At 40.9% G+C, this 26347-nt stretch overlaps 1 protein-coding gene across 1 annotated transcript in view; it reads right to left on the reverse strand.

Moving 5' to 3' along the window:
• The window catches only part of LOC115122182 (protocadherin-11 X-linked-like), a 357525-nt gene that overhangs the window by 99286 nt on the left and 231892 nt on the right, over positions 1–26347 (reverse strand). Inside the window, exons 5-6 of the mRNA XM_065018304.1 lie at positions 21919–21954; positions 6165–6363 (exon numbers count right to left, since the gene is read on the reverse strand). Of these exons, the coding sequence (XP_064874376.1) occupies positions 6165–6363; positions 21919–21954 (235 nt within the window). The remainder of the gene's footprint in view (positions 1–6164; positions 6364–21918; positions 21955–26347) is intronic.

The raw sequence follows: 26347 nt of genomic DNA on the forward strand, positions 1-26347 counted from the left end.
GGTGGTATGCTGCTGACCAGGACCAACCCTTACTTAGCTTCAGAAGCAAGCCAGCAGTGGTATGCAGGGTGGTATGCTGCTGACCAGGACCAACCCTTACTTAGCTTCAGAAGCAAGCCAGCAGTGGTATGCAGGGTGGTATGCTGCTGACCAGGACCAACCCTTACTTAGCTTCAGAAGCAAGCCAGCAGTGGTATGCAGGGTGGTATGCTGCTGACCAGGACCAACCCTTACTTAGCTTCAGAAGCAAGCCAGCAGTGGTATGCAGGGTGGTATGCTGCTGGCAACAAAAAACCCAGTATGTACGTGTTATATCTATAATCGTATTATACTCACAGTGTATGAAAAGGATTGTCTTATTTTAATAGCAGCTTTGGATCTTAGAAAGGTATAAGCTGGTCATTTGAAAGCCATATTGCCACACAGTAAGATATATCACTTTTGATATTTTATCTTACCCTCATTGACTAAAATACACATCTACGAATGCTTTTAGCTGGTACTGTATGAAAGCTAGTGCTCTTAAAATCCTCTGACTCGTAACAGAATAAGGACATTTATAAATTGTTCAGAGTACAAACTGTTTATTGTTTGAACATTGTTGAAGGATTTGTTTTTGTTCTTTTGTTGAGGGATTTATTGACAAGCTAGAATTTTCAGCAACTTAACTTTATCTGAGAGCTTACAACCACATCATGACATGAGAACCATCATTCCCCAAAGCTTTTTAGTATATTATTACCTAGGAATCCCACATAATAACATAATAACTATCCCTAAACCCCCCCCGCACAAGATTTGATTGTTTTTTTTTGTTTTGGTAATGTTGATGCAATCTCGAAAGCTTAATTGATTTTAATAATGGGCCATCTCACTGAGAGAAAAAACAATCATTGTCATCACATCAACTACAGGATGTATGGAATGGCCGTTAACAGTGACGATAAACAAACGAACAGCTAGGCTGTTGCATCGATCTACACATTTTCACAAACTAATTATCTTTGACTTATTTGGAGAAAAACAGCTAACTGAGTCATGTGACTATGAAGACTCTCATTAAGCCCAAATGACTGTTGAAGTCTACAGTCTGCCTGTTCAGATGCTGCAGAGTAGAATATAATCAGTCTGCAATCTGCCTGTTCAGATGCGGGAGAGTAGAATAGAATCAGAACAAAAAGGCATGGACATATAGCTAACTAGGTTGCCATTTTCCTTTACAAAAGCCTTTTAGGCAGGCAGTACATTTGTTATTGATAAACGGAACACCATGAACTACCTTGGCAATAGTAATTTACCAACTCCGTGGCTAGGAGAAACGCACAAACCAACTGTCACCTCCCTCGTTTCCATGGTGATAGATCTACGACACATCATCATGCACATCCGTCTGTATTTGAAGTTAAGTACCAGAGCGTTGCCATATAGCCTAAAGGGAACGGTACGATTTAACATTGCGTTAAATGTTTTGGATGTGTACATTCCTAAATGCCATCTGTTGGGTGGCTTGAAGGGTGGAGCTAATAACAGACATGCTAATGACATTCATTTGTGCTTAAAATCTGTCTGTCAAGATGGGAGGAGGAGGAGGAGGAGGAGGAGGAGGAGGAGATATGAAAAACCTCAGCGCGTTGTGTTGGCGGAGACGACAACATAAGAATGCTGACAGTCGGATAAAGGAAGCCTGGGGAAGGAAAGCAAAAGGGGCCATAAAATGAATGGCCTCCTAGATCATAAATAACAGAAACATAAATGTCTTATGGACTTTATTTCAAGAGCGGGGTGGTCTAATAAAGATGCAGTTTTAAAGAGGAGTTGAGAAATTTATTGTCATAAGAAGGCCACATCCCCAGCCTGTTCCCAGAGAGTTACTCAGCCCAACGTTGACATTCAAGACCTTGCTCATACCAAGCACCTTTCAGAATACAAAGCCTTAGAAGTTGGCCTCTTTACTCCTATCCCAACACCCCTGTTTACTCCTATCCCAACACCCCTGTTTACTCCTATCCCAACACCCCTGTTTACTCCTATCCCAACACCCCTGTTTACTCCTATCCCAACACCACTGTTTACTCCTATCTCAACACCCCTGTTTACTCCTATCCCAACACCCCTGTTTACTCCTATCTCAACACCCCTGTTTACTCCTATCCCAACACCCCTGTTTACTCCTATCCCAACACCCCTGTTCACTCCTATCCCAACACCCCTCTTTACTCCTATCCCAACACCCCTCTTTACTCCTATCCCAACACCCCTGTTTACTCCTATCCCAACACCCCTGTTCACTCCTATCCCAACACCCCTCTTTACTCCTATCCCAACACCCCTCTTTACTCCTATCCCAACACCCCTGTTTACTCCTATCCCAACACCCCTCTTCACTCCTATCCCAAAACCCCTGTTTACTCCTATCCCAACACCCCTCTTTACTCCTATCCCAACACCCCTGTTTACTCCTATCCCAACACCCCTGTTTACTCCTATCCCAACACCCCTGTTTACTCCTATCCCAACACCCCTGTTTACTCCTATCCCAACACCCCTGTTTACTCCTATCTCACACCCCTGTTTACTCCTATCCCAACACCCCTGTTTACTCCTATCTCAACACCCCTGTTTACTCCTATCCCAACACCCCTGTTTACTCCTATCCCAACACCCCTGTTCACTCCTATCCCAACACCCCTCTTTACTCCTATCCCAACACCCCTCTTTACTCCTATCCCAACACCCCTGTTTACTCCTATCCCAACACCCCTGTTCACTCCTATCCCAACACCCCTCTTTACTCCTATCCCAACACCCCTCTTTACTCCTATCCCAACACCCCTGTTTACTCCTATCCCAACACCCCTCTTCACTCCTATCCCAAAACCCCTGTTTACTCCTATCCCAACACCCCTCTTTACTCCTATCCCAACACCCCTCTTTACTCCATCTCTCTGCCCTTTCCCCCCTTTTCTTTCTTTCCCTTGTTCTTGCTTTTTACAAATTGAGACGACGAGATAAGAGATTGCCCCTACCATGGCAGCCTGCTACCCATTGATAAAACCATATCTAATCCTTCTAGGGCCCCCAGCGCCACCAATGCACTCATCTAAGAGTCTGTCAACAGACAGAGAGAGAGAGAGAGAGAGAGAGAGAGAGAGAGAGAGAGAGAGAGAGAGAATCTGTCCTTTCATTTTCTCCTTTAGAACCGGGAACAAAAGTGTCACGTTTTATCTGTGAACTTTTTTTAGGGGAGAGGATATTGGGCTGGATGAGTCAGTTGGCTTCCCATGTTCTTGGCAAAACGTACATGTCATCCAGTCTCCAGGTCTTCCTTATTTGTGTAGTAGCGATGTGTCCTATGAATCAAACCTGTATTTTGCTACTTAAAAAAACAAAAACATATCTACAGCGCTTAACTGTTCTGGTACATCATAAAACCAAGGTTACTTTATCCATAAACTAATCCTACTCTGCTTTACAGCAATTAATATTACTTTGACATTAATTACATTTGGTGTGATAGAAAATACAATGAAAACTGACAATTTTATTAAGAGTTTCTGGTGAAATTACTGGTCACGTTTTTCGTCTTTTAGTATTGCTTTCATTCCAGGACTTGGTCTCCACCACCACATGACATCAATGTAAGGATTATGTATAAAGAGACATGTTCAAATATACCATGACATTCTCCAATCTCCAATTCATGTGCTGCACAATGTATTCTAAGGGAATGTAATAGAGACAGTATTTCACTGTTTGAGAAGGCAGTTTTATGAACCACAAGATGTTTACATCATTGAATATTAATCAAAAGGTGAACAGCAATTACATCCAAATATAAATCATAATTACTATGAATCCCTGTTGTCGTCATGGGGTATGATTTGTATAGAAGGCAGCTGAGTAGGAGCAGGATGATCTGCTTGGATGGGGAAAATAACATCTTTCTAACGGGTTATTATCATCATCAGCGACGTCTCTCTATTCTGTTCGCTTGGTTTAATAACATCTATTTAACTGGTTATTATCATCATCAGAGACGTCTCTCTATTCTGTTCGCTTGGTTTAATAACATCTATCTAACTGGTTATTATCATCCCCAGAGACGTCTCTCTATTCTGTTCGCTTGGTTTAATAACATCTATTTAACTGGTTATTATCATCATCAGAGACGTCTCTCTATTCTGTTCGCTTGGTTTAATAACATCTATTTAACTGGTTATTATCATCATCAGAGATGTCTCTATTCTGTCCGCTTGGTCTCACCAACAGAAAGCACATCACAAAATAACAAAGATTCACATTCACATTCACACTAGTCCTGACACCCGAGGGTTCTGTCAGAGCAGCACCAGAGAGGACAGAGTCCTGACACCTGAGGGTTCTGTCAGAGCAGCACCAGAGAGGACAGAGTCCTGACACCGAGGGTTCTGTCAGAGCAGCACCAGAGAGGACAGAGTCCTGACACCTGAGGGTTCTGTCAGAGCAGCACCAGAGAGGACAGAGTCCTGACACCCGAGGGTTCTGTCAGAGCTGCACCAGAGAGGACAGAGTCCTGACACCCGAGGGTTCTGTCAGAGCTGCACCAGAGAGGACAGATGCTTGCAGGCAGATGGAGGAGGAGCGGAGGAGTTCTCTCACTTATAGCCAAGGCACAAAGGATATACGGTACATGTAGGTGCAGGCAAAACAACCAGTTTTCACCTTGTTCTGTCTTTGGAGGGAAAAAAGTATGTAAAGAAGAAAATTGAGTCGCCGCTGACAACAGGAGCCGTGGATGGTAATTCATCCATATCATTGATGTGTAGGACACAGACACAGGTAGAGGTAGGTAGTGGAGGGAGAGCTATGCTGACTCCCCTCCCTATTGCTCTGTGATTATAGGGTGGAGGTTTTCTCAGAATCAAGGCAGCTGCCATTGTGTTTTCAGGCAGCTCACGCGACCTTGTGACTCCTCTATTCTTCAAAACGTATTAGGGCTTTTCATCACAAGGTCAAAGAGAAAGTAACTACTAGATATTTAGATTGGAGTAGAAGATTGTAATCACCATTATAATTGAGATGCTGATAGAGTGCTCCTCCAAAAGTTAACCCCTTATATAATGCTGCTAGAGACTACTCCTATAGTTAACCCCTGTTATAATGCTGCTAGAGACTACTCCTATAGCTAACCCCTGTTATAATGCTGCTAGAGTGCTCCTCCAAAAGTTAACCCCTTATATAATGCTGCTAGAGACCACTCCTATAGTTAACACCTGTTATAATGCTGCTAGAGACTACTCCTATAGCTAACCCCTTACATAATGCTGGTAGAGACTACTCCTATAGTTAACCCCTGTTACAATGCTGCTAGAGACTACTCCTATAGCTAACCCCTGTTATAATGCTGATAGAGACTACTCCTATAGTTAACACCTGTTATAATGCTGCTAGAGACTACTCCTATAGCTAACCCCTTACATAATGCTGCTAGAGACTACTCCTATAGTTAACCCCTGTTATAATGCTGATAGAGACTACTCCTATAGTTAACCCCTGTTATAATGCTGCTAGAGACTACTCCTATAGCTAACCCCTTACATAATGCTGATAGAGACTACTCCTATAGTTAACCCCTTACATAATGCTGATAGAGACTACTCCTATAGTTAACCCCTTATATAATGCTGCTAGAGACTCATCCTATAGTTAACCCCTTACGTAATGCTGCGAGAGACTCATCCTATAGTTAACCCCTTACATAATGCTGCTAGAGACTACTCCTATAGTTAACCCCTTATATAATGCTGATAGAGACTCTTTATATAGTTCACCCCTTATATAATGCTGATAGAGTACTCCTCCTATAGTTAATTAGTTTATTGGCCAGACCAAGCTGCTCTTAGCCAAGGGTCAGGTCTTTCTTGAAAAATATATATTTTGACCTCCTTTTTAATGGACGGTAGGGAAAATTGACCCTAACATTTGACGTCCTTCGTGTTCAAGTACATAAAGATACAATAGCGTGTTCTTCCTATAAGATAAACCATGTGATGAAAATAGCAAGGCCAGTTTATTACAGAGTGAAGCCCTTTCCCTGGTCTTCAATGGTATGTTGAACTCAATGGGAAAACCTGGTAAAATTAACTAAATGAAAGAAAATACATTCATGGACAGTAGCCACTTACTGGACTCAGGGTCAGAGTTTCCGTCTCCCTCGGTGCGGCTGTTGGGCGAAGTCTGTTGGTAGTACTCTTCCTGGGGGAAGCCGAGGGGGAGAGGCTGAGTGGTGCTGGCAGTGCTGCTGGGCTCGTGGTCCCCTAGACCACTGTCGCTACAGCTCTCCTGAGAACCATCCGGGAGGTGGAACGTCACACGACGCTGGGTCTGATGGAAACACACCGAAACACAACGTTCATTTAACGTTACACGACGCTGGGTCTGATGGAAACACACCGAAACAAAACGTTCATTTAACGTTACACGACGCTGGGTCTGATGGAAACACACCGAAACACAACGTTCATTTAACATCACACAACGCTGCGTCTGATGGAAACACACCGAAACACAACGTTCATTTAACGTCACACGACGCTGGGTCTGATGGAAACACACCGAAACGCAACGTTCATTTAACATTACACGACGATGGGTCTGATGGAAACACGCCGAAACACAACGTTCATTTAACGTCACACGACGCTGGGTCTGATGGAAACACACCGAAACACAACGTTCATTTAACGTTACACGACGCTGGGTCTGATGGAAACACACCGAAACACAACGTTCATTTAACGTCACACGACGCTGGGTCTGATGGAAACACACCGAAACACAACGTTCATTTAACGTCACACAGCGCTGGGTCTGATGGAAACACACCGAAACACAACGTTCATTTAACGTCACACGGCGCTGGGTCTGATGGAAAAACACCGAAACACAACGTTCATTTAACGTCACTGGTGGTTGGTCTTAAAACACCACAGAACAATGTGTTGTTTCATATGTTTTGGTGGACAATGTTAATGTGTTCAGCTGCAGAGGGAGCGAATTCAATCACCTTGGATACGGCAGTTGGGGAAAATGTCAGACTAATTGGTTGCCTATTATGGGATGTGTTCTTGCATGTCTAACAAGACAAGTCCCCGTCATTGTCACGTCTTCTCTGACGAATATGGTATTACGTCACGACAGTCTAATTGATACACTGGTCTTAGAACCTAAAATCAGCGCTCTTCTGAGATATAGCAGTCAAGGGTAATGTCATACTATTCAGAAATCAATAGTAACTACTGATAGTATACGTCTTTTAATTGACAGTTACTGCCCATGATATGATTATTATAATAGATGAACCCTTTTGACGAGGATGCACCCGTGTCCTCCTTTTCCCACCGGTCCAATTTAGATAAAGGGAAGGAGGGGTGGATGAACTGACTTTGATTAGAAAAGGTCTGTCTGAGGATTGTACCAGATTGTAGATCTCCTCTCCTCTCAAAGGGGGAGTAGCTCTTTGATTTCTCCGGAGAGTTACAGAAGTTCATGGGGTGACCTTTTTCCGGGGCACGATGATACCACTACAAATGGAAACACCCCATAGGGAAGGTCTATAGCCACAAATGGAAACACTCCATAGGGAAGGTCTATAGCCACAAATGGAAACACCCCATAGGGAAGGTCTATAGCCACAAATGCTAACACCCCATAGGGAAGGTCTATAGGCACAAATGGAAACACCCCATAGGGAAGGTCTATAGGCACAAATGGAAACACCCCATAGGGAAGGTCTATAGCCACAAATGGAAACACTCCATAGGGAAGGTCTATAGCCACAAATGGAAACACCCCATAGGGAAGGTCTATAGCCACAAATGCTAACACCCCATAGGGAAGGTCTATAGCCACAAATGGAAACACCCCATAGGGAAGGTCTATAGCCACAAATGCTAACACCCCATAGGGAAGGTCTATAGCCATAAATGCTAACACCCCATAGGGAAGGTCTATAGCCACAAATGCTAACACCCCATAGGGAAGGTCTATAGCCACAAATGGAAACACTCCATAGGGAAGGTCTATAGCACTACAAATGGAAACACTCCATAGGGAAGGTCTATAGCCACAAATGGAAACACTCCATAGGGAAGGTCTATAGCCACAAATGGAAACACTCCATAGGGAAGGTCTATAGCCACAAATGGAAACACCACTCCATAGGGAAGGTCTATAGCCACAAATGGAAACACTCCATAGGGAAGGTCTATAGCCACAAATGGAAACACTCCATAGGGAAGGTCTATAGCCACAAATGGAAACACTCCATAGGGAAGGTCTATAGCACTACAAATGGAAACACTCCATAGGGAAGGTCTATAGCCACAAATGGAAACACTCCATAGGGAAGGTCTATAGCCACAAATGGAAACACTCCATAGGGAAGGTCTATAGCCACAAATGGAAACACCCCATAGGGAAGGTCTATAGCCACAAATGGAAACACCCCATAGGGAAGGTCTATAGCCACAAATGGAAACACCCCATAGGGAAGGTCTATAGCCACAAAAGGAAACACTCCATAGGGAAAGTCTATAGCCACAAATGGAAACACTCCATAGGGAAGGTCTATAGCCACAAATGGAAACACCCCATATGGAAGGTCTATAGCCACAAATGGAAACACCCCATATGGAAGGTCTATAGCCACAAATGGAAACACCCCATATGGAAGGTCTATAGCCACAAATGGAAACACTCCATAGGGAAGGTCTATAGCCACAAAAGGAAACACCCCATAGGGAAGGTCTATAGCCACAAATGCTAGCCGTTCTTCAAGAAAAGAGAACATAGATGAGTCAAATTGTGAAACACAAAATAAAAGGGTAATTTTTTTAATTAAAAAAAATAATAAAAATTTAACCTCCAATACATTCTACACCTTTGACTTGTAATTATATTTTAAAACGGAATGAACTTAAATGAAATGTTGTCAGGTCATTCTTTGCCAATTAAAACAAAAAAAAAAATAATTCTTTAACACATTGAAGACAATTAACAGTGAAATGGCTGACGTGTTAGTTATTACATGCCATTTTATAAAAGGGCAATTTCACAGTGAATATAATGTCATTTTATAACACGATTCTCAGTCTCACATTGCATCTCACGAGGAAAATAAAATACTGACAACGTGATTATATCGCCTTATAATGTTATTGTGTTTCAGTTTGTAACAAATGTTTCATATAACAATATCATAGCCTCACCACAATAATCTACATTTTCTCCATCTCTAGAGCGCCTATAGCAATACGAGATTTCTGAATTAAAAACGTAATTAACACACGGTCCTTTATGCTCACAGGGGGGGTCATCTGTGCCTCTTTGGAAAAGCACTTGCCCCCCCCCCCCCACCACTGTGGTATAGAGATAAAGCCCTTGCCCCCCAAACACTGTGGTATAGAGATAAAGCCCTTGCCCCCCACCACTGTGGTATAGAGATAAAGCTCTTGCCCCCCACCACTGTGGTATAGAGATAAAGCCCTTGCCCCCCCACCACTGTGGTATAGAGATAAAGCCCTTGCCCCCCACCACTGTGGTATAGAGATAAAGCCCTTGCCCCCCCACCACTGTGGTATAGAGATAAAGCCCTTGCCCCCCTACCACTGTGGTATAGAGATAAAGCCCTTGCCCCCCTACCACTGTGGTATAGAGATAAAGCCCTTGCCCCCTCCCCTACCACTGTGGTATAGAGATAAAGCCCTTGCCCCCCCCCCACCACTGTGGTATAGAGATAAAGCCCTTGCCCCCCCCCTACCACTGTGGTATAGAGATAAAGCCCTTGCCCCCCCACCCCCCCACCACTGTGGTATAGAGATAAAGCCCTTGCCCCCCTACCACTGTGGTATAGAGATAAAGCCCTGCCCCCCCCACCACTGTGGTATAGAGATAAAGCCCTTGCCCCCCTACCACTGTGGTATAGAGATAAAGCCCTTGCCCCCCTCCCTACCACTGTGGTATAGAGATAAAGCCCTTGCCCCCCCTACCACTGTGGTATAGAGATAAAGCCCCCCCCCCTACCACTGTGGTATAGAGATAAAGCCCCCCCCCCTCTACCACTGTGGTATAGAGATAAAGCCCCCCCCCCTCTACCACTGTGGTATAGAGAGCCCCCCCCCTCTACCACTGTGGTATAGAGATAAAGCCCTTGTTGTTCTTTGATAAGGCAGACAGGGGAGAAAAAACAGAATGGGGAAAGAAAATCTTGGCTCAAAGGAGGCCCCAGCGCTGCCAAAAAAACAGAGATCCACAAACAGCTTACCAGTTCATTTAGGACAATCAGAGGGTTGACTAAACTAAATCCTTACAATTAAAACGCTGAAAGAAGAACTGCTTTATGATGTCATTATGAGCAAAAAAGGAAGAAAGAAAAGTATTTCCATCATTAAATGGAGTTTATGTGTGGGTGTGTGTGTGTATTAATGAGCATTGAAAAGACATATTTCCAAGGACCACCACCAGCGTGTGGAGAGAATTCTCCTTTATATTTCCGGTCACTAAACACCTCAAAGATTTGTTTAATATTGTGCTAATCGCCTCAAGTAAATTACTTGTCAAGCTTGTCAGTCGATTACCCTTCTTCCAAAAAAACTGAAGCCAAAAGTATTCAATTGGCCTTAAGGTTAGTTAAAGGTTTGATAGGATCAATAAGAGAAGGGACTGTTTAGCGAGTCCATCTGTTAAAGATAACATGGCCCGGCAATTTATTCCACAAAGAAAAGTAATTCATTTATATCAGACTTGGAATATCCTGTTTTTCTCAAATGTATTCAAGCTGTTGGCTTCACCTCCACATCAATGTCAAGCTGTTGGCTTCACCTCCACATCAATGTCAAGCTGTTGGCTTCACCTCCACATCAATGTCAAGCTGTTGGCTTCACCTCCACATCAATGTCAAGCTGTTGGCTTCACCTCCACATCAATGTCAAGCTGTTGGCTTCACCTCCACATCAATGTCAAGCTGTTGGCTTCACCTCCACATCAATGTCAAGCTGTTGGCTTCACCTCCACATCAATGTCAAGCTGTTGGCTTCACCTCCACATCAATGTCAAGCTGTTGACAACTCCACCACAGAAGTATCATTTGGCTACTCCATCACAGTAATATCTGTTGACTACTCCATCACAGTAATATCTGTTGGCTACTCCATCACAGTAATATCTGTTGACTACTCCATCACAGTAATATCTGTTGGCTACTCCATCACAGTAATATCTGTTGGCTACTCCATCACAGTAATATCTGTTGACTACTCCATCACAGTAATATCTGTTGGCTACTCCATCACATTCATATCTGTTGACTACTCCATCACAGTAATATCTGTTGTCTACTCCATCACATTCATATCTGTTGACTACTCCATCACAGTAATATCTGTTGTCTACTCCATCACAGTAATATCTGTTGGCTACTCCATCACAGTAATATCTGTTGGCTACTCCATCACAGTAATATCTGTTGGCTACTCCATCACAGTAATATCTGTTGGCTACTCCATCACAGTAATATCTGTTGTCTACTCCATCACAGTAATATCTGTTGACTACTCCATCACAGTAATATCTGTTGGCTACTCCATCACAGTAATATCTGTTGTCTACTCCATCACAGTAATATCTGTTGTCTACTCCATCACAGTAATATCTGTTGTCTACTCCATCACAGTAATATCTGTTGGCTACTCCATCACAGAAATATCTGTTGGCTACTCCATCACAGTAATATCTGTTGACTACTCCATCACAGTAATATCTGTTGGCTACTCCATCACAGTAATATCTGTTGGCTACTCCATCACATTCATATCTGTTGACTACTCCATCACAGTCATATCGGTTGGCTACTCCATCACATTATTGTCAAGTTTTTATAGAAGGGAAGGTACAGAATTATAGTTACAGAGTTTTGGCAGCTCTATGAGAAGCCGTCTGCATCCTAAATCACAACTTATTCCCTATATAGTACACTACTTTTGACCATGGCACATAGTGCTCTGTTCAAAAGCAGTGCACTATAGGGAATAGGGGGGTCATTTGGGATGTAGTCGCCCACTTCCTCTCCACATGTTTGTAATTTATTTGAGTCTTTCTGCTCCGACAATGACAGCCAGGATTGATTAAAACAAACAGCTGTCCTATATACTTAGAACATAATCATAGCACAGAGCTTTGTTATCTCTGTCAGATGTTTATACAAACTGAATTCAGGACTTGTGCAAAGGTGTCAAAAAATAATAATATATATATACCTCTCCTCTCCTCTCCTCTCCTCTCCTCTCCTCTCCTCTCCTCTCCTCTCCTCTCCTCTCCTCTCCTCTCCTCTCCTCTCCTCTCCTCTCCTCTCCTCTCCTCTCCTCTCTGTCAGATGTTTATACAAACTGAATTCAGGACTTGTGCAAAGGTGTAAAAATATAAATCAACTTGAGTCATAAAATCTACACAAAAATTGTTTGAGAGAGGCTGAAGATAAGTCTAATGTTTATTTTAACAAAAGGCTTCGTGTGCTTTTCACGGTTGGTCTTTCTTCGTAAGTATTGTGTTGAGAGAAAAGATATGGTGTGCGCATTGATAAAGCATTACTCCTTATTCTAAAGAACGTGCCAGAAATCTAGAAATCAAACACAAGCTGGTGTAAGAGATATCAAGACCAAACACAGTGCCAGATAAAACAGTGCCTTGAAAACTATGTGCATAGAGAGAGAGAGAGATACAAATAAATAAAAAACACAGGAGAATCCAGCCAAGTTCTTTAACAAGCCAGCCCTATAAAAACTAAAGCCACTCTCTTGGTAGCAAACCAAACAATGTGCAGATGGACCTGAGATTCACGGTGGGATTAGGAATCTCTTGAGGAGAGGAGTTACTGTAGAGTAGCATATACTATACAGCACCTCATCCAAAGGAGAAGACAGCTGAATGAGTTCACCTAGCTACCTTCTCCCGCCTATACACTTCTACATCCCAACATCACACGTGAGAGACAGAGAGAGAGAGAGAATGTTGCATGATAACAGCAGGTTGCCTTCCAACCCCCCCCCCCCATCCCCTTTGAATGATAAACAGGGTTCACGTTAGGAGTGGATGAGAGCATATATGAGTTGCTGTCTAAGATAAAGATCATCCTGGGATGCATCACCTTGACATGGACCAAATCTGTTTGGTGAATTATTATTATTTTTTTTTTATCAACTAGCTATCTGCGAAAACAATGGCTCTATATATATACAGTGGGTTCATAAACTATTCATACCCCTAGACAGCCTGAATTCAAAATGGATTAAAAATATTTTTCTCACCTATCTACATACAATACCTCGCAATGTCAAAGTGAAAATGTGTTTTTAGAAATGTTTGCAAATTCATAAAAAAAAAAAAAAGATATATCAAACTTACATAAGTATTGACACCCTGAGTCGATACATGTTAGAACCAACTTTGGTAGCGATTACAGCTGTGAGTCTTCCTGGGTAAATCCCTAAGAGTGATTACAGCTGTGAGTCTTCCTGGGTAAGTCCCTAAGAGTGATTACAGCTGTGAGTCTTCCTGGGTAAATCCCTAAGAGTGATTACAGCTGTGAGTCTTCCTGGGTAAATCCCTAAGAGTGATTACAGCTGTGAGTCGTTCTGGGTAAGTCTCTAAGAGTGATTACAGCTGTGAGTCTGTCTGGGTAAATCCCTAAGAGTGATTACAGCTGTGAGTCTGTCTGGGTAAGTCCCTAAGAGTGATTACAACTGTGAGTCTGTCTGGGTAAATCCCTAAGAGTGATTACAGCTGTGAGTCTGTCTGGGTAAATCCCTAAGAGTGATTACAACTGTGAGTCTGTCTGGGTAAATCCCTAAGAGTGATTACAGCTGTGAGTCTGTCTGGGTAAGTCCCTAAGAGTGATTACAGCTGTGAGTCTTCCTGGGTAAGTCCCTAAGAGTGATTACAGCTGTGAGTCTGTCTGGGTAAATCCCTAAGAGTGATTACAGCTGTGAGTCTGTCTGGGTAAATCCCTAAGAGTGATTACAGCTGTGAGTCTGTCTGGGTAAATCCCTAAGAGTGATTACAGCTGTGAGTCTGTCTGGGTAAGTCCCTAAGAGTGATTACAGCTGTGAGTCTGTCTGGGTAAATCCCTAAGAGTGATTACAGCTGTGAGTCTTCCTGGGTAAGTCCCTAAGAGTGATTACAGCTGTGAGTCTGTCTGGGTAAATCCCTAAGAGTGATTACAGCTGTGAGTCTGTCTGGGTAAATCCCTAAGAGTGATTACAGCTGTGAGTCTGTCTGGGTAAGTCTCTAAGAGTGATTACAGCTGTGAGTCTGTCTGGGTAAATCCCTAAGAGTGACTACAGCTGTGAGTCTGTCTGGGTAAATCCCTAAGAGTGATTACAGCTGTGAGTCTGTCTGGGTAAATCCCTAAGAGTGATTACAGCTGTGAGTCGTTCTGGGTAAATCCCTAAGAGTGATTACAGCTGTGAGTCGTTCTGGGTAAATCCCTAAGAGTTTTACACACCTGGATTGTACAATATTTGCACATTATTATTAAAACAATTATTCAAACTCTGTCAACCTGGTTGTTTCTTTGCTACACAGCCATTTCCAAGTCTTGCCATACATTTTCAAGATGATTTAAGTAAAAACTGTAACTAGGCCACTCAGGAACATTCAATGTCATCTTGGTAAGCAAATCTAGTGTATATTTGCTGTCGTGTTTATTGTAGTTATTGTCCTGCTGAAAGGTGCATTTGTCTCCTAGTGTCTGTTGGAAAGCAGACTGAACCATGTTTTCCTCTAAGATTTTGCCTTTCCTAAGAATTTTTAAAAAATTCTGTACTGGCTTCGTTATTTTCACTCTGTCATTTAGGTTAGTATTGTGGAGTAACTACAATGTTGTTGATCCATTCTCCGTTTTCTCCTATCACAGCCATTAAACTCTGTAACTGTTTTAAAGTCACCATTGATCTCATGGTGAAAATCCCTAAGTGGTTTATTTCCTCTCTGGCAACTGAGTTAGAAAGGACACCTGTATCTGTGTAGTAACTGTTTGTATTGATACACCATCCAATGTGTTATTAATAACTTCACCACGCTTGAAGGGCAAATGACAGAGGAGAACCTCTTGATGCAATTAAATCCTTTAAGATTTGGGACAAATCAAAGGCTGAATGGCATACCAGTTGAGTTATACCAAACCTTTAAAAAAAAAAATGTTTTCAGAGGACCGTTATTAGCATGTTTCAACCACTCCTAGAACAATTGTAGATTAACAGATACACAACAAGAAGGTTTGATTTCATTATTACTGAAACAGGATCCAAGTGGATAGATATAAAGATATCCAGTCCATTGAAAAATGTGGAGTTCCCTTACACTTCAGTGTTGTGATGCTACATTTTGTTAGCAAAATGCATGGCACATAGAATTAATAAGGTATTGTCGGATATTATTAATCGTAATCAGACATTCTTTTGTTGTTGTACATGGACAATACATTGGAGATAATATAAGACAAGTACTGGAAACAATAGAACACTATGAAAAAAAAACAGGTCTGATATTCATAGCTGACTGTAATATTTGAATTTTGGAGAATCTCTTAATACTTATTCTCAGAAAATATTAAACTGTCAAGATGAGGTTGTCCACTATCGGCAAATCTATTTAATATGGCCATTGAAATGTTAGCTATTAAAACCAATCCAAACCATAATATCAACGTGTTAGAAATACAGGGCTTAAAAACAAACATGTCATTATATGCCGATAATTAATGTTTTCTTCAAATCCACAATTTGGAAAGACCTCCACTGCCTCATAGAGGATCAAAATACTTTTCTAACCTCTCTGGATTAAAACCAAAATATGATCAGTTTACTATATTACCTATTGGATCACACAAAAATACAACCTTTGTGTTACCGTGTAGTTGACCAATAAAATGGTCTGACGGTGATGTGGACAGACTCGGTATACATTTCCCGAATTTATCTTACAACAGTACATTTTAATAGAACGTTTGCAAAAAGATCTTGCTACCAGGGACAGGAAAATACCTATCCATCTTTAGTCATATCCCAGTTTACCCTGATTAACTCTTTAGTCATATCCCAGTTTACCCTGATTAACTCTTTAGTCATATCCCAGTTTACCCCGATGAACTCTTCAGTCATATCCCAGTTTACCCCGATGATCTCTTCAGTCATATCCCAGGTTACCTATTGTAAACTCTTTAGTCATATCCCAGTTTACACTGATTAACTCTTTAGTAATATCCCAGTTTACCCTGATTAACTCTTTAGTCTTATCCCAGTTTACCCTGATTAACTCTTTAGTCATATCCCAGTTTACCCTGATTAACTCTTTAGTCATATCCCAGTTTACCCTAATTAACTCTTTAGTCATATCCCAGTTTACCCTGATTAACTCTTTAGTCATATCCCAGTTTACCCTGATTAACTCTTTAGTCATATCCCAGTTTACCCTGATGAACTCTTTAGTCATATCCCAGTTTACCCTGATTAACTCTTTAGTCATATCCCAGTTTACCCTGATTAACTCTTTAGTCATATCCCAGTTTACCCTTATTAACTCTTTAGTCATATCCCAGTTTACCTTGATTAACTCTTTAGTCATATCCCAGTTTACCCTGATTAACTCTTTAGTCATATCCCAGTTTACCTTGATGAACTCTTTAGTCATATCCCAGTTTAACCTGATTAACTCTTTAGTCATATCCCAGTTTACCTTGATTAACTCTTTAGTCATATCCCAGTTTACCCTGATTAACTCTTTAGTCATATCCCAGTTTACCCTGATTAACTCTTTCATCATATCCCAGTTTACCCTGAATAACTCTTTAGTCATATACCAGTTTACCTATTGTACACTCTTTAGTCATATCCCAGTTTACCCTGATTAACTCTTTAGTCATATCCCAGTTTCCCCTGATTAACTCTTTAGTCATATCCCAGTTTACCCTGATTAACTCTTTAGTCATATCCCAGTTTACCCTGATTAACTCTTTAGTCATATCCCAGTTTACCCTGATTAACTCTTTAGTCATATCCCAGTTTACCCTGATGAACTCTTTAGTCATATCCCAGTTTACCCTGATTAACTCTTTAGTCATATCCCAGTTTACCCTGATTAACTCTTTAGTCATATCCCAGTTTACCCTTATTAACTCTTTAGTCATATCCCAGTTTACCTTGATTAACTCTTTAGTCATATCCCAGTTTACCCTGATTAACTCTTTAGTCATATCCCAGTTTACCTTGATGAACTCTTTAGTCATATCCCAGTTTAACCTGATTAACTCTTTAGTCATATCCCAGTTTACCTTGATTAACTCTTTAGTCATATCCCAGTTTACCCTGATTAACTCTTTAGTCATATCCCAGTTTACCCTGATTAACTCTTTCATCATATCCCAGTTTACCCTGAATAACTCTTTAGTCATATACCAGTTTACCTATTGTACACTCTTTAGTCATATCCCAGTTTACCCTGATTAACTCTTTAGTCATATCCCAGTTTCCCCTGATTAACTCTTTAGTCATATCCCAGTTTACCCTGATTAACTCTTTAGTCATATCCCAGTTTACCCTGATTAACTCTTTAGTCATATCCCAGTTTACCCTGATTAACTCTTTAGTCATATCCCAGTTTCCCCTGATTAACTCTTTAGTCATATCCCAGTTTACCCTGATTAACTCTTTAGTCATATCCCAGTTTACCCTGATTAACTCTTTAGTCATATCCCAGTTTACCATGATTATCTCTTTAGTCTTATCCCAGTTTACCTTGATTAACTCTTTAGTCATATCCCAGTTTACCCTGATTAACTCTTTAGTCATATCCCAGTTTACCCTGATTAACTCTTTAGTCATATCCCAGTTTACCCTGATTAACTCTTTCGTCATATCCCAGTTTACCCTGAATAACTCTTTAGTCATATCCCAGTTTACCTATTGTAAACTCTTTAGTCATATCCCAGTTTACCCTGATTAACTCTTTCGTCATATCCCAGTTTACCCTGATTAACTCTTTAGTCATATCCCAGTTTCCCCCGATTAACTCTTTAGTCATATCCCAGTTTCCCCTGATTAACTCTTTAGTCATATCCCAGTTTACCCTGATTAACTCTTTAGTCATATCCCAGTTTACCCTGATTAACTCTTTAGTCATATCCCAGTTTACCCTGATTAACTCTTTAGTCATATCCCAGTTTACCCTGATTAACTCTTTAGTCATATCCCAGTTTCCCCCGATTAACTCTTTAGTCGTATCCCAGTTTACCCTGAATAAATCTTAAGTCATATCCCAGTTTACCCTGAATAAATCTTAAGTCATATCCCAGTTTACCCTGATTAACTCTTTCGTCATATCCCAGTTTACCATGATTATCTCTTTAGTCTTATCCCAGTTTACCTTGATTAACTCTTTAGTCATATCCCAGTTTACCCTGATTAACTCTTTAGTCATATCCCAGTTTACCCTGATTAACTCTTTAGTCATATCCCAGTTTACCCTGATTAACTCTTTCGTCATATCCCAGTTTACCCTGAATAACTCTTTAGTCATATCCCAGTTTACCTATTGTAAACTCTTTAGTCATATCCCAGTTTACCCTGATTAACTCTTTCGTCATATCCCAGTTTACCCTGATTAACTCTTTAGTCATATCCCAGTTTCCCCCGATTAACTCTTTAGTCATATCCCAGTTTCCCCTGATTAACTCTTTAGTCATATCCCAGTTTACCCTGATTAACTCTTTAGTCATATCCCAGTTTACCCTGATTAACTCTTTAGTCATATCCCAGTTTACCCTGATTAACTCTTTAGTCATATCCCAGTTTACCCCGATTAACTCTTTAGTCATATCCCAGTTTACCCTGATTAACTCTTTAGTCATATCCCAGTTTCCCCCGATTAACTCTTTAGTCGTATCCCAGTTTACCCTGATTAACTCTTTAGTCATATCCCAGTTTACCCCAATTAACTCTTTAGTCATATCCCAGTTTACCTATTGTCTTATGGTCTTGCTTACACCTAGCGACCTGTTTAAAAAAAAAACTATTATCAGCCCAACATATTCCACCTTATTTGGATCTTCAAGCCATACGAAATGAAACGGGTGTTATTCTATAATGAATATGAATTTGGAGGACAGAAATGTTTAAATATTAAAGCATTATCTCTCACTAAACGTGTCATTCATACAAAAGTTATCCATAAAACGAGTTCTCTAGCAGATTAGTAGGAATGTCTCACCCCATGTTCAAGAATGGCCTTTATCCCTTTCTTCAGATTGCAACTTTTAGTTGATCCTCAAAACATCGCTATTTTTAAAACAAGCCATTGAAAATTGGTTTCAATTTCAGTTTAATCCACCAGAAAATACAGAATAAATAATATAACAAATATTGTCTTGAACTCAAATTTACTAATTGATTAAAAAAAATAATTCTAAAAATATAAAAATAGGTATAATCTTTGTAAATTATATCATAAATAGGACTGGTGACATTATGCCAAGAATGTGAAAAGCTGTCATCAAGCCAAAGGGTGGCTACTTTGAAGAACACTTTGTTGTTTACTACAACCTTCCATACGTGTTATTCCATAGTTTTGATGTCTTCACTACTCTTCTACAATGTAGAAAATAGTTTAAAAAAATAAAATAAAGAAAAATCCTTGAATGAGTAGTGTGGTCTGTCAGGCTGAAAACAGTGTGTCCAAACCTTTGACTGACACTGTATAAATAGTGGATTTTAGTAGTATGTCCTTCTCCGTAGACCACTTATATCAGTGAACTATGTCTTGATCTACTGCAGTTTCACAGCAAGGAGGATCTAAAAGATGGTAAAAATAAACCAGAGCACCATTCACCAACAACAATCTCTCCACAGTCCAGATCATAGTGCAAGCCTGCTCAGTTATACAACAAGTATATTTTGCACTCTGCATCCCTGCAATGTACGGTTGAGATGAAGCCTGAAGAAACCGTTGTCCTTGTTAAATATTATATTTTTTATATAAAATGCATCACTTTTATATGATTCATATGAATATCAATTGTCCTTGTCAGGGCAGTAATTACCTCATCATTAGAGCTCTGGCCAGGAGAACTATGTAATGGAGGAGGGTCAGTGAACCAGTCACGAGATGAGTAACCTTGACTGAGACCTGGAGGCCTGGATTAGCTCTCCAAGCTAAAGGCTAGACTTTAGTTCAAACGGGTTAACACTGTATTGTGGTGAGTCTGGCAGGAGGTCTGGGTTTCATCCCTGCCGGGCAGATATGGACGAGATCAAGGCTTTACGTATAGAATTCAGTGAACTGAACTTGGGTTAAGTGTTTCAATATACAATATGTGAGAAAAAATATATTTATTGTAAGAAAACGAAAAGTGAAAAATAGATGAAAGGTAACAAAAGACACGAAGGTCATGTGTCGCAATATAATTCCATTTGCTGTTATGTGGTCTGGCCGCTGTGGAAGGGGGGGGCTGTGTCCTTTGTTGCCGTAGAAACAAGTCAGGTAGAGCTGTGCCATCAAATGTAGAGAAACTGAGAGAATTTGAAAAGAACATTGTTTCCACATCGCTGAGTCTTACAGTAAACTTTTGAATTAGAAACTATAAAATCAAGCAATTCCAACAGAGAATGTAACACATTTCTTCAATTTCAAGAACTGAATTGTACGTATTTGGGCACCTTCAGGGCTTTGATGTGGTACAAAGTGAAGGAAACAACATTCTAGTGAAGAAGAGTTGTCCTTTCATGACAATTAAAGAATTTCTCCATGCATGGAAGAAAAGACAGATCTAACACCTTTACAAACAACTCACAAAGTGAAATCTGCTTTAAAAGGAATGGTTTTTGGTTGAAACTACTTGTATTTCATTGACCTGACTAATGAAAAAAGCGAAACAACAACTGTGTCCTTTCATTAAACATTATTGTTAATGTCAGGCTGAAAACAGTGTCTTCAATAAACATTATTGTTAATGTCAGGCCGAAAACAGTGTCTTCAATAAACAGTATTGTTAATGTCAGGCCCGAAAACAGTGTCTTCATTAAACAGTATTGTTAATGTCAGGCCCGAAAACAGTGTCTTCAATAAACATTATTGTTAATGTCAGGCTGAAAACAGTGTCTTCAATTAAACATTATTGTTAATGTCAGGCCCGAAAACAGTGTCTTCAATAAACATTATTGTTAATGTCAGGCTGAAAACAGTGTCTTCAATTAAACATTATTGTTAATGTCAGGCCCGAAAACAGTGTCTTCAATAAACATTATTGTTAATGTCAGGCTGAAAACAGTGTCTTCATTATACATTATTGTTAATGTCAGGCCCGAAAACAGTGTCTTCAATTAAACATTATTGTTAATGTCAGGCCCAAAAACAGTGTCTTCATTATACATTATTGTTAATGTCAGGCCCGAAAACAGTGTCTTCATTAAACATTATTGTTAATGTCAGGCTGAAAACAGTGTCTTCAATTAAACATTATTGTTAATGTCAGGCTGAAAACAGTGTCTTCAATTAAACATTATTGTTAATGTCAGGCTGAAAACAGTGTCTTCAATTAAACATTATTGTTAATGTCAGGCCCGAAAACAGTGTCTTCAATTACAATCTTCATCGGCTGTCTTGTTCTTTGTTTCAAAGTTAAACTGACAGGAAGCGACGTGCTCATATCATAGGATTAATGGACGAAGAACATGGCGTGGATCTCCTTCATGTATATGTACATGGAGTGGATCCACTTCCTGAGTGTTTCCCTTAGCGTGAATATAATTGGCTGTGAGGTTGTGTAAAATAAATGGTTTGAGAAAATGCATTGGGAAACTGCTAGGAAATGGAGTGCAGTAGTGTTAGACTTACGTTAGCAGGGGTTATCTTGCCGAGATGACACACCTCCTGTAACAACACAAGGTGAAACAAAGTTATTGCACGTTGTCCATGATTACATGCAATGCTGCATTCAACCACACTATTGACTTTAGATGTGATTAAGAGTCCAGACTTTAATCTTTTTTTATATAGGAATATCATCCCCAGGGAGACAATTGGTGTCAAATGTTATTTTTGTTATTTTGTCTGGTTGACGTGGGAAAACTCTCCGATAAATGTTTGCGATTATAAGCAGGTCAAAGTTCATCTATAAGCATCCTGTTTCAGAAAAACAATCTAGTCTTCAGATCTATATTGATTTCTTAGGAAGAGCAAAAAAAAGGTTGCAAGTCAAATTGTTAATACCGCTCTGATGGATGGAAAATACACCCTCGTAAGAAATATTCAATGCAGAACCTGACGTCACCGCGACAACACAAGTCAATAATAACCGACACTCTGATGAAGATGTGTTGGCATGTCAGCGGTGAAGAAGCACTGAATTTCAAATGAAGCATAAACAATTAACAATGAGCAATGACAAGCTTCTAAATTGAGAACAAAAGAGGCACCGCAAGGCTGCAGAATAGAGCATCCTCTCCCAGGGGACCAGATAACAGCTCATTGAGAGATAACAGTATTACATTTTTAATCACCCAAATTTGTTTTTCTTTGTACTGTGTATAATAATCTGACTACATGACTTTGATTTGCAAAGAAAAAAAGAGAGCGTTGAGGGTGAAGGGAAACATTGCTGACGAGATCAAGCTGAGAGGGTTACTGACTGAGGACTGAGGGAGAAGGGGAACTGATGACGACAAGCTGAGAGAGTTACTGACTGAGGTCTGAGGGAGAAGGGGAACTGATGACGACAAGCTGAGAGAGTTACTGACTGAGGACTGAGGGAGAAGGGGAACTGATGACGACAAGCTGAGAGAGTTACTGACTGAGGACTGAGGGAGAAGGGGAACTGATGACGACAAGCTGAGAGAGTTACTGACTGAGGGAGAAGGGGAACTGATGACGACAAGCTGAGAGAGTTACTGACTGAGGGAGAAGGGGAACTGATGACGACAAGCTGAGAGAGTTACTGACTGAGGGAGAAGGGGAACTGATGACAACAAGCTGAGAGAGTTACTGACTGAGGGAGAAGGGGAACTGATGACGACAAGCTGAGAGGGTTACTGACTGAGGTCTGAGGGAGAAGGGGAACTGATGACGACAAGCTGAGAGAGTTACTGACTGAGGACTGAGGGAGAAGGGGAACTGATGACGACAAGCTGAGAGGGTTACTGACTGAGGTCTGAGGGAGAAGGGGAACTGATGACGACAAGCTGAGAGAGTTACTGACTGAGGACTGAGGGAGAAGGGGAACTGATGATGACAAGCTGAGAGAGTTACTGACTGAGGGAGAAGGGGAACTGATGACAACAAGCTGAGAGAGTTACTGACTGAGGGAGAAGGGGAACTGATGACGACAAGCTGAGAGGGTTACTGACTGAAGTCTGAGGGAGAAGGGGAACTGATGACGACAAGCTGAGAGAGTTACTGACTGAGGGAGAAGGGGAACTGATGACGACAAGCTGAGAGAGTTACTGACTGAGGTCTGAGGGAGAAGGGGAACTGATGACGACAAGCTGAGAGAGTTACTGACTGAGGGAGAAGGGGAACTGATGACGACAAGCTGAGAGAGTTACTGACTGAGGACTGAGGGAGAAAGGAAACATTGATGAGGAGAACAAACTACGAGAGTTACTGACTGACAGTTGAGGTTGAAGGGAAACATTGATTGATGATGAAAAGCTGAGAGAGTTACTGACTGAGGTGAAATGATTAAAGAGTACCGCATCAACACATTAAGAAACCACACCACTAAGGTGAATGATGAACAGGAACTAGGAAGTGAATACATTTATACAGGATGTACAGTATATGTCAACAAGTCAAGAGACCACACACCAAACCATGCATTTTCCTTTAGCCTATGCAAACCAATTTGCAGGCGAACCATAAGAATGATTTGGTGAAGTTAAACTGTGTTCTTGTCTCACAGCAGTGAAACATTCAGAAATGCGACTTAGCCTGCGGTCTGGCTAGCCAGAGGACCATACAGTATGTGTGTGCAGCCCGATAGCGGAAAATGTCAATACGTCATTGGAACACTGCCGGTGTCCCAAATGACACCCTATTCCCTAAATATAGTGTGCTACGTTTGACCAGGATCCATAAGTCCCTTTTTAAAATTTGTGCACTATATAGGAAATAGGGTGTCATTTGGGTCTCAAACACTCTTTTCTGAGGCTAGCAGTGGGGGATTGGAAAAGAGAAAGGGGCTCAGTGAATGTGGAGGTGAATGTGTTCAGGTGGGTCAGTGTGTCAGAGGAGGCTCTATAGAAGGACAGAGTGCCGGCTGGCCAGTCCACATACACTCCTACTCTGTGGGAGCTGGAGGAGGGGACGTCTATGGTAGTGGGATTACTATTGTGACAGGCAGTGTAACTGTTGTAGGAGCAGGTCAGACTCCAGGACTTGTCCAACTGAATGCGTTCAACTGAAATGTGTCTTCCGCATTTAGCCCAACCCCTCTGAATTAGAGATGAATCGGAGGACGGGTATAGATAGTGAAATAATTTAAGGTTTAGAGGTAAATGGGGTAGAAGGTCAAATGTACTTTTTTAAGATTATTGCCCTTAAATCACTAGGTTGTTGAGGACCAACACTGCCACGTGGCTCCTTCCATCAGACAGAGTAAGAAATGAGTAATCGACCTAAATTAACGAACAAATAATTGGTCAAACCATGAAAGGAACTGTGGTAGTGTTATGTCAGAAGAGATGTGTTGTAGATCAGACGTTTGATTGATCTGAACTGCCTGTTTATAGGACATCTAAAGCTCGTCTGATTACCTCATTCTAGTCTAACATTAGGTAGCTAGATCAGTTTAACTGGATCCCCTCAAATAATTATTGGGCTGTATTTGGTCCACTTAGCTAGCGTTAATATTATTGGGCTGTAGTTGGTCCACTTAGCTAGCGTTAATATTATTGGGCTGTAGTTGGTCCACATAGCTAGCGTTAATATTATTGGGCTGTAGTTGGTCCACTTAGCTAGCGTTAATATTATTGGGCTGTAGTTGGTCCACTTAGCTAGCGTTAATATTATTGGGCTGTAGTTGGTCCACTTAGCTAGCGTTAATATTATTGGGCTGTAGTTGGTCCACTTAGCTAGCGTTAATATTATTGGGCTGTAGTTGGTCCACTTAGCTAGCGTTAATATTATTGGGCTGTAGTTGGTCCACTTAGCTAGCGTTAATATTTTCTTGCCATTGAGACTGAAACCTGATTTTTTAAAAAAACGTTTTTTTAAATGATTTAACACATCAAATATGAAGACAAAGTTAGGAAGTGACATTCTGTACTTGTCAACATTGTTTGAATAAGTGTTTAATGTACATTCTCAACCGTACATTTTCGGTAAGTAGCTGTCAAACAGTTACGTTTGGTACAATGTATTATTCAACATTTCACGACGTAAATAGCTTTGTGTTGCAGACCTCACCGACCAATTAAAATGTGTGATACCGTGACACAGTTGAACAGAGAAAGGTTTAGTTTTCTAGCAAATTTATTTCACAGTTTACAGGAGAGAATAATGTGTGATCCGTCTCTGTGGTGCTGGGTCGCTGACCCTCTCCTCTACCATCTTTACGCCTCTCCAGACCACTGATTTCCAAGCATCCACAGCCATGCCCGGCACAGAGATAAGTGCATGTGATGGTACCCACATCAAAGCGGTGGAAGAGTGTCTTATAGCGAGCAGAGGCAGTGGAGCTCGAAACGCAGCTTTGATCATTCTCAGCTTTCTGATCATTAAAATATTGGATAAATAATTGATTAAAACCAGAGCTCTGTATCCCAATTTATTCCAACCTTGACACTCGTCTTGTCTTTCGCTTTATATAAATAAGTGTGTGGGTACAACTCTGAGAGGAACATGGATGAATTGTGCGTCCCTCCATTCAGAGTCTTTAAATAATACATAAAACATTACTGACATCACTTACAGTCTGTAGATAAAATATGAACAACAATCATATTGTTCAAGGTCACATACATTCTCCCCATTGTTGATACTGTATGGGTATAACCCTCATTATCCCGTGACGATATGGTTATAACCCTCGTTCTCCCGTGATGATATGGTTATAACCCTCGTTCTCCCGTGATGATATGGTTATAACCCTTGTTCTCCCGTGATGATATGGTTATAACCCTCGTTCTCCCGTGATGATATGGTTATAACCCTCGTTCTCCCGTGATGATATGGTTATAACCCTCGTTCTCCCGTGATGATATGGTTATAACCCTCGTTCTCCCGTGATGATATGGTTATAACCCTCGTTCTCCCGTGATGATATGGT

This window comes from Oncorhynchus nerka, linkage group LG5, assembly GCF_034236695.1.
Source record: "Oncorhynchus nerka isolate Pitt River linkage group LG5, Oner_Uvic_2.0, whole genome shotgun sequence".
Lineage (NCBI taxonomy): Eukaryota > Metazoa > Chordata > Actinopteri > Salmoniformes > Salmonidae > Oncorhynchus > Oncorhynchus nerka.